Source organism: Microtus ochrogaster, linkage group LG2, assembly GCF_000317375.1.
Source record: "Microtus ochrogaster isolate Prairie Vole_2 linkage group LG2, MicOch1.0, whole genome shotgun sequence".
NCBI lineage: Eukaryota > Metazoa > Chordata > Mammalia > Rodentia > Cricetidae > Microtus > Microtus ochrogaster.
Window position 1 is genome coordinate 51,580,855 of NC_022028.1, and position 9,163 is coordinate 51,590,017.

At 48.9% G+C, this 9,163-nt stretch overlaps 1 protein-coding gene across 3 annotated transcripts in view; it reads right to left on the reverse strand.

Annotated features, from left to right (window-relative positions):
- Positions 1–4,370: 4,370 nt before the first annotated feature.
- Mapk14 (mitogen-activated protein kinase 14) overlaps positions 4,371–9,163 on the reverse strand; it is a 60,922-nt gene continuing 56,129 nt past the window's right edge. For 2 of the 3 annotated variants that reach the window (XM_005360345.3, XM_005360344.2), the window contains exons 11-12: positions 7,680–7,853; positions 4,371–6,499 (exon numbers count right to left, since the gene is read on the reverse strand). In XM_005360345.3, coding sequence (XP_005360402.1) covers positions 6,432–6,499; positions 7,680–7,853 — 242 coding nt within the window. In that variant the 3' untranslated portion in view covers positions 4,371–6,431. Of the gene's footprint in view, positions 6,500–7,679; positions 7,854–9,163 lie in introns of those variants that run through there. The other variant, XM_013351173.2, reaches the window with a different exon arrangement.

Genomic DNA, 9,163 nt, shown 5'->3' on the forward strand with positions numbered 1-9,163 from the left:
ACATGAGCACGTGTGTTGCAAGTCTAAGGGCAGCTTTCGAGTTGGCTCTCTCTCCACCCTGTGAGCTTCTGGATTCGAACTCAGGTTCTCAGCCTTGGAGGCAAGCACCTTTACCTACTGGGGTTACAGGTGAGGCATGCCTGAGACCTTCCTTCTGAAATGTTTGAATTTTTTTCAAGACACATGTCAGTCTTTAAAAAGGTCATTTATTTTATTTTTCCCAAGACAGGGTCTTACCACGCAGTTCTGGCTGTCCTGGAACTCACTGTGTAGACCAGGCTGGCCTCAAACTCACAGAGATCCACCTGCCTCTGCCTCCCAAGTGCTAGGATTAAAGGTATGTACCACTAGGCCCAGATAGCTGTCTTTCTTTTAGGTTTATAAATTTATTTATTTAGAAATGAATACAAACTATCTTTTTTCATTTTACATACCAATCCCAGTTCCCACTCCCTCCCCTTCTTCTGCTCCCTTTAAACCCCTCTCCCCCTCCCCCTTTCTTTCTTTCTTTCTTTCTGTGTCTGGGATGTCAAAGCCACATCTCCATGTTACAGCAGGCTACAAGATGTTGCTCTTGAATGTGTTCTCAAGAACAGAGGCCTAGGACTCTTGCAAGACTTGAGATTATTTTAAACTGTTTGGTAATATCTGTAACATCTGTGGCTGTTACACACGGAGCTTGGGTGCTGCTGGCGTCTAGAGGGTGGAGCCAAGGGGGCGTGCAAAGGATGGATCTGTGAGAAAGAATTATCTGGCCGAGATGGCAGCAATGGCAAAGTTAGAAACCCTTACTTCAGATCTCCCAGAAACGCTGACTGTGGAGAGGAATTCACCAGGCCCGCCCGTTGGGGTACGGCCCCTCCCCTCTGGTGTACGGCCCCTCCCCTCTGGTGTACAGCTCCTCCCCTCTGGGGTACGGCTCCTCCCCTCTGGGGTACGGCTCCTCCCCTCTGGGGTACGGCTCCTCCCCTCTGGGGTACGGCTCTCCCGCAGCCAGGGAGTTAGATGCAGACTGTAACAGAGAAAGGGTTATGAGAACCAGGTCTTCAGGCCTCCTCGTTGTGATTAAGAACCAGACATTCTACCTGCGGACAGCCAGAAACGCTGACGATGTTTCAGGGTGTAAGCCTCTAGGAGGCTCTTGGCCATAGCTGGGCAGAGTGTCCCACTCTCAAATCTGAAGACTGGGACGTCCATTTTAGATCTTGGAGTTTCCGATTAGAGACACCCAACTGTTAACTCTGAAATCCAAAATGTGCCTGGTCCCAAACATTCTGGGGATCCTCAACCTTCACCACTGAACAGTGAGAAAGGGGGAGGGCATACTTTGGGAATGTCACTGCTTTATTTCCCACCATGCACCTCAGATGACAACCGTGGGTCTGTGTGGGGCTCCCTTGAACAGATGGCCTCTGTACTGGATGCGTTTGTGTGTTAACTAGACACAGGCTGGAGTCATCAGAGAGGAAGGAGCCTTAGTTGAGGACATGCCTCCATGAGATCCAGCTGTAAGGCATTTCCTTAATTAGTGGATGTGGGGTGAGCCCAGCCAACTGTGGGTGGTGCTGTCCCTGGCCCGGGCTCCCGAGTGCTATAAGAAAGCAGGCTGAACAAACCAGGGGGAAGCAAGCCAGTAGACAGCTCCTGCCTCGAGGTTCCTGCCCCATTTGAGATCCTGGCCTGACTTCCTTCAGAGATGAACAGCATTGTGTAGTGTAAGCTGGATAAACCTTTCCCTTCTCTACTTGCTTTTTGGGACTGGTGTTTCATCACAGCGATAGAAACCCCAACTAAGACAGCCTCTTAGGCTGTCTCCAGTACCTTCTACCAGGGAGAAGGTGGCGCTCAACAGCTGTTTTCGTCTTGCACTTAAGAACTTCGGGATGTGCATGTAGCCATAGGTGCAGCAGGCATGTCCATATTAGAACACAGAGTGTATAAAGGAGGCCCCCATTACTTTGCATTGTTACTGAGTCCTCCTAGTTACCAGTGAGAGGTCAGCCACCAGGATGGAAACACTGATGGCAGGTACGAGGACCTGGACAGCCTTTGGATAGTCCGTGGCATAAGCCCGTGTCAAATAAGACCGAGCAGATTGATGCAGCTGTCTCCTGTCTTGCAAACGACGGTGGACCTGGTGAAAGTGATATAAAAACTAGACAACTAAAATCTCCAGTAAAGCTACCGCAAGGTGGGAAGTTAGACTCAGTTAGCAGTAAGGGAGACGAAGGTACTACGATGTATTGGTAGGTGGAGAGGCCATCAGGTATTCTTAGTTTTTTGTCTGCGTGTTTGCGTGCGTGCAGGTGTGCATGCATGAGGCTAGAGGAGTCATTTCTCAGGCACCGTCCACATTAAAAAATTATTTAATGGATGTTTTGTCTGCATGTGCGTCTGTGCACTGTCTCTGGTGCCTTCACAGGCGTGAAGTGGACATCAGGCTGCTTGGACCTGGAGTTACAGCTGTGAGCTGCTAAGAAGGTGCTGGGAATTGAACCTGAGTCCTCTGCAAAAGCAGCCAGTGCTCTTAACTGCTGAGCCATCTCTCTAGGCCCCACGTTTTTTGAGGCAGGCTCTCACTGTCCTGAAGTAGACTATGCTGGCTGACCAGGGAGCCTGAGATCTGCCCGTCTGGGTTTGCAGGTGAATGCTACCCTACCTAGACATCTGTACAAGGTTCTGGGGATTGACCGGGTGCTTCTGACTTGCAAGGCAACTCCTCTGCTGACAGAGACATCTCCCCAGCCCACCTTTTAGCTTTTACAGAAGTTACATCTGTGACCACGTTGCAAAATACAAATGACACTGTTTCATTTGAAAACCGAACACTGGGATCATTCTTTGTTCTTGGATATGAATTGTAAGTTAGGAACACATTTTTGTTAGCTGCTTGGGGGTAAGAGTAGCAACCAGAGCCCTCCCCTTTCCTCTTCCTGTCTATATCCTAAGAGGCTCCTGTTACCATGTGAAGTTCATTCACCCAAGTTTCTGGGTCAGTTCTCCTTGGTCTAAGCAGGCCCACTCATAGCCCCAGGAGAGCTGGGTCCAGGTCTGTTAGCCCCCCAAATTGTCTGATTTTTATTTTCATTTGGTTTTATTTTATTTATTTTCGAGTTTCTCTGTAGCTTTGGAGCCTGTCCTGGAACTAGCTCTTGTAGCCCAGGCTGGCTTCAAACTCACAGAGATCCTCCTGCCTCTGCCTCCCGAGTGCTGGGATTAAAGGTCTGATTTTTATTTTTATTTTTTTTTTGGTTTTTCGAGACAGGGTTTCTCTGTGGCTTTGGAGCCTGTCCTGGAACTAGCTCTGTAGACCAGGCTGGTCTCGAACTCACAGAGATTCGCCTGCCTCTGCCTCCCGAGTACTGGGATTAAAGGCGTGCGCCACCATCGCCCGGCTGATTTTTATTTTTATTACATTAAAAAATTCTGTTTATGTGGAGGTCAGGACAACTTGAGAGTTGGTTCTTTCTTTCCCCTATGTGGGTTCCTAGGACTAAATTCGGGTTGTCAGGCTTGGTGACAAGCCACTCTACTCCTAAGCCATCTTGCTGGCGTAGCTGAGTTTTACCAGAGCCACCCACACCTGCGTGCTAGCTGAAGCCACCTTCTCTCATGCTCACGGGAAGCCAGGGGATAAGAATGGAGCCTACACCAGTGTTGTGGCTATCGACATTATTTCCTGCTGACCGCCAGAAAATGCCTCTCATGGGTCCAAACACCCAGCTGTGTGCTTCCTTCACTGTCCTCTCAGGATAGCTGGGGACCCTGAGAGCCTGGCTGTGAGACCCTGCAGCCTTTAATCCCATGGTGCAGATTGCTAGTTTTAAAAGGCATTTTCCAGGGACGTGAAGACAGCAGAGTCAAACAGATGTACTATGATCCTACACACATAGGCTCATGCCCAGCCCCCTCTCTGTCAATTTAAAGATAAAAATACACAGCATATAAAGTCTTAGAATATTTAATCAGAAAGCAACTTAAAATTCACTGTGTAAGAGTGGTCAGTGGAGCTGACAAGGGCCAAAGCTAAGCAGACAGGTGGTGAATCCCGTGGTTTCTGTCTCAACTACTCCAGCTCTCACTGCAGCGAGGCCGCCACAGAGGGCATGGAGCAAACTGTGGGCATCCTCCCATCAGACTTAATTTCTGCTCACTGGGATTCAACTTGTACATCAGTTCATGCATGCTACAAAAAAATAATCTTTGGACCCTTTCAATCACGTGACACTGTGGAAACAGGTGCTTGCCGGCCCAGCCCAGGCTGCTCTTACCATGTGTGAACTAGACAGCTCTAAAGGGTCTGCCGGAAACATGTGCCAGGCCATGCTGAAACCATCATGAAGAGGAACACAGTAAACTTGAGAAAGCACTGAATTTGAAAAATAGGCTTTATTTACCCAGTGGTATTGCCTGACATCCTATGGCGTATGGGACTACAGCCGAGTTCATGAATACACACAAAACAAGTTCCCTCATTCCCTTGTTTTCTGGAGGAGAACCTGGGAGATGGCAGCATTTGGCTATGGATGCCAGGAGCTCTTAGCCAGCTCCAGTGAGTCCGGGCCCCGGAGCATGGCCTCTTAACACAGCATGGTCACATGTGCAAAGACATCTGCAATAAAGTAATCCGAGCAGAACTGTCGGGAATCACACTTGCCTTCATAACCAGACACGCCACTCGGATGCGTCCTGCGGGCTGTAGGAGCTGAGGTGCACACTGAGTGGCAAGGCCTGGCCAGTCTGCCTCCTTCTTGGCTCCGGATGATGCAAGGTTCTACCCTGGCAGTCTGGAGCATGCATGTCCCTGCACTGATAGAGAATAGAGACACCTTGACCTAAATACAAGACCTGTCACGGCCAACACTGGAATTGGCTGTACATTTTCTTATTACACAAAAGGCTTAAATATATGGGTCCTCATATAGCACAAAGTGCCTGAAATTCAGAGTTATGCAAACAGTTCTTCACCCCTGAGGATTTCATCTTTATAAAGGTGAAAATACAAAACATTAAAATAATTTGCCCTTTCTCCCCATCAGAAGGAATCACATTCTCTCAGGATTCCTAAAACATACAAAATTCCAAGACAAAATTGATTTTTCCCCAAATCAACACTGAGACCGAGAATCAGTCAGTGTCAAGCTGCCGGGAGGACCCTTCCAAGAAAAGGTGCCTCTGACTGCCTGGCTCTGCCCTAGCAACACTACTGAGAGAGACTGGAAGGAGTCCTGGCCCAAGAGCCTTTGCTCCTCACTTCAGTTCAGAGTTTCTTAGCTGGTTATCACAAGTGAGGAGAACATGATTTCCAGAGCTGAGGACATTCTTAGGAAAGGCCTCGTTTCCCCTTGATTGGTGAAAGTCAGATGGCAAGCCTCCAGGTGCTCTGTCCGTCCCGTGTGTCTCTGCACCGTGAGCACCTGGAGGATCAGCTGTGTTCAACACAGAGGAGCGCTGGAGTGAGGAGGCAGGAGCGTGCCCATGGCTTCAGCTGAGGCAACATGGACTAGGGCGGCCAGTAAGTCTCCTCGCACCCGGCAGTCAGACAGGGGTTGTACAAGCATGCAAACACACCCGCACTCTGCTAGACGTGAAGAGCACACAGGAAGCGGCTGACAGCAGGAACCTGCAGCTGGCACTGGAGATCTCTGTACTGAGGTGAGGGGTAAGCACAGACACCACTCACTCCTGGGAGAGGGAGGGCGGCCACACAGACATGCATGCACATGCGCACGCACGCGGAAACACACAGACACACAGGCACACAGACACACGGCCTCCCTGAAGGCTGCCTTGTTTCTTCCAGCTCACTACTGGCCACCCAACAGCCCTGCGCACTCGCCTGGCTCAGAATGTCAGCAGCTGCGGTTCTGGAACTATCTATGCGTCCTTCTCCTTTTAAGGCACAGACTGGCAGCTTTGGACACACCTGTTGGGCTCTGGGGACCACGGTGAGCAGCCAGCCAATCACAGCGAGAGCCCAGGAGCCAGGTGCTCCTCTTCTGCTGGAGGCATGGCTGGGGGATGACCTCTCTGTACCACTGTGGTGTGTGGTAAAGGCAGGGACACAAGAGAAGCCAGAGTGGCAAAAGTGTAACTAGGAATAGGGATAATTTTACTCTGCACTTAATACATCCCTAACAAGATAGTAGTTTCCATCAGCCTGCCCAGACTCTGAGAAAGCAGGCAGAGGCTGCCATGGAGCATCCACAACTCATGAAGTGACTTCCATCCACAAATACAGAAAGACAGACAGACAGACAGACAGACAGACACACACACACGCACACGCACGAACACTATGCACATACATGCACCCCCTTCCACCATGAAGAAATCTTTCAACAAGAGGCACTTGAATGATATTTGGAGAGTTCCCATGAAAAGGCCTTCCCCTCACAGTGAAGTGGGATCGACAGAACAGAGCCAGGTGTTCAGGACTCCATTTCTTCTTGGTCAAGGGGCGGTGGCACAAAGCTGATGACTTCATCGTAGGTCAGGCCTGTGACAGGAAAGGAAGGGTGAGCTGTGAGAACGGAGACACTCCCTCATCCGCCTCGCTACTTGCTCGTGACCTGCAGCATGGCTTCACACGGAGGCTATCCCGCCTCTTATTACTGCTCAGGGGCAGTCAGCACCAAGTACTGCAGTGGACAGGCCTAGCTCTGGGGGCTAACTGGAGAGCTGACCTTGTGATTTATGAAGGAATTTGACATTGGATGAAGGAGATGTGGCTCTATTCCTGGCAGTTCCTAACAAGGCCAAAGGTAAGCTATAAAAACTCTTGCCCTGGCTGGGCAGTGGTGGTATACACCTTTAATCCCAGCAGAGGCAGAGGCAGGTGGATCTCTGTGAGTTCGAGGCCAGCCTGGTCTACAAAAGCTAGTTCCAAGACAGGCTCCAAAGCTATAGAGAAACCCTGTCTTCAAAAACCCAAACCAACCAACCTCTTGTCCTAGTTCTGTCAACTGGAAATGCACTGGCCCCACTTATTCCAGAGATGCTGTCGATGCAACCACACCCCAAGTCTCAAAGCTCTGTCAGTGTGAAGAGCTGTACACTCTGAGAGTGCACCTACAGACTGCATCAGGGAGCGTATGCACCAAAGACCATGGCTATAAGTTTAGTGAGCTGGCAATAACCATTCACAAGGGCTTTACTGAGACAGGATCTCATGTAGCCTAGGCTGGCCTCAAACTACTTATGTATGCAGTGTGAATGACCCCGAGTACCAGAACCAAAATACTAGGTGGCCATTGATGAGTTCTTATTTTTCCCAGAAAAGTTTTTTTTTTGTTTGTTTTTTGTTTTTCAAGACAGCTTTTTCTGTGTAGCCCTGGCTCTGTAGACCAGGCTGGCCTCAAACTCACAGAGATCTGTCTCTGCCCCCCGAGTGCTGGGATTAAAAGTGTGTGCCACCACCACTTGGCCCCAGAAAAGATTTTTAAAAATAAGGTCTCGGGTTGGTCATGTGGTTCAGTGGTAGAACACTTGTGGAGTATGTGTAAAGTCCAATAAGCCGGGCATGGTGGTACACATTTTTCAGCACTTAGGAGGCAAAGGTAGGTCTGGTCTACAGAGCCAGTTCCAAGAGAGACAGCCAGCCCCACAGAGAGAAACAGCAAACCAAGAATAAACTGAGATCAAGCTCTTGAGCCACGCTAGCCCGCCGCTGGACCTACTTTTCCACTCATCTATTAGGAGGTCCCTGCTTTCGAAGGACTGGTCGTAAGGGTCGGCCACAGGCTCATCATCAGGGTCGTGGTACTGAGCGAAGTAGGCATGTGCCAGGGCTTGGGCTGCCGTGATCCTCTTATCTGAGTCCAGGACGAGCATCTTTTCCAGCAGGTCCACAGCTGTCCACGAGAAGAGAACACATGACGTTAGTGCCGCCACCTCGACAGCCAAACAAAGAATCTTCTCAAGTATCTGCTCCTGCATGCAACCCTTTCCTGTGTGTACATGTATGAAGCTAGCTGGCACATTTTAAGAAAATTACTGGAGGGGCTGGAGAGATGGCTTAGTGGTTAAGAGCACAGGCTGTTATTCCAGAGGGCAGGGGTTCAATTCCCAGCACCCACACGGCAGCTCACAACTGCTTGTAACTCTAAGATCTGATACCCTCACACACGGACATAAATACAGACAAAACATCAACACATATAAAAAAATGAAAATAAACTATATGTGTGTGTATTATTTAAGAAAAAAAAATTACTGGGCTGGGCAGGTATGTATTTCCCTGAACATTCTTCATGTCCTGGGTTTCAAACCCAGGACAATAAACAAACTGTTAAGAGAAAGCGTAGAAACAAAAAATTTGGGTTGGGCGAGATTGCTCACACCTTTAATCCCAGCACTTGGGAGGCAGAGGCAGAGGCAGAGGCAGGAGGATCTTTGTGAGTTTGAAACCTGCCTGGTCTACATAACAAGTTCCTGGACAACCAGAGCTACATAGTGAGACCCCGTCTTACCACTCCCAAAATAACTTCTCAAAAACAAAGCAAAATATACTCCCCAAAACCAGGCTTTGAAGAAGCTTTCCTGCAATGTCAACACCACACTGTGACTACTGAACCAAACTGTACTGAAAAGGAGATTGATGGCTAAAGCAATCTATGAGGCAGGCTGTTTGACCAAAGGCCCCCCTGCATACTATACAACTTATATAACAGTACATAATGTTATATACTAACAATATAAATAAATATTCATCCAGAATTTCAAACAATTAGCAAGTTGAGGGCTTTCCAGAGGGTCGCAGGAGAAAAGATACTTCTCGATAAAGATATCTGATCCTTATGACCCATAGAGTGAAAATCCGAGATCCAGAACTAGCTGTTAAAACAGCAGGGGCACCCATGCCCCATGCATGGGCATCAGTCCACGTCTGACAAATTTCTCACCTTATTTCTGTGCTTCTCCTGAATTGTTTAAAGATTACTGAGATGACACTTTATAGCCCAAACATTGCAGCACAAAGACGACATCATCCTGCACGACCACGACACTGTCATTAACCCAAACCCAGAGTGCGGTAAAACGTCTCCAATTCACAGCTGTCTCCTACAACTCACTTGTTCAAACCAGGATTTGCATATGGAGCGCTCTCTCTCTCTCTCTCTCTCTCTCTCTCTCTCTCTCTCTCTCTCTCTCTCTCTCTCTC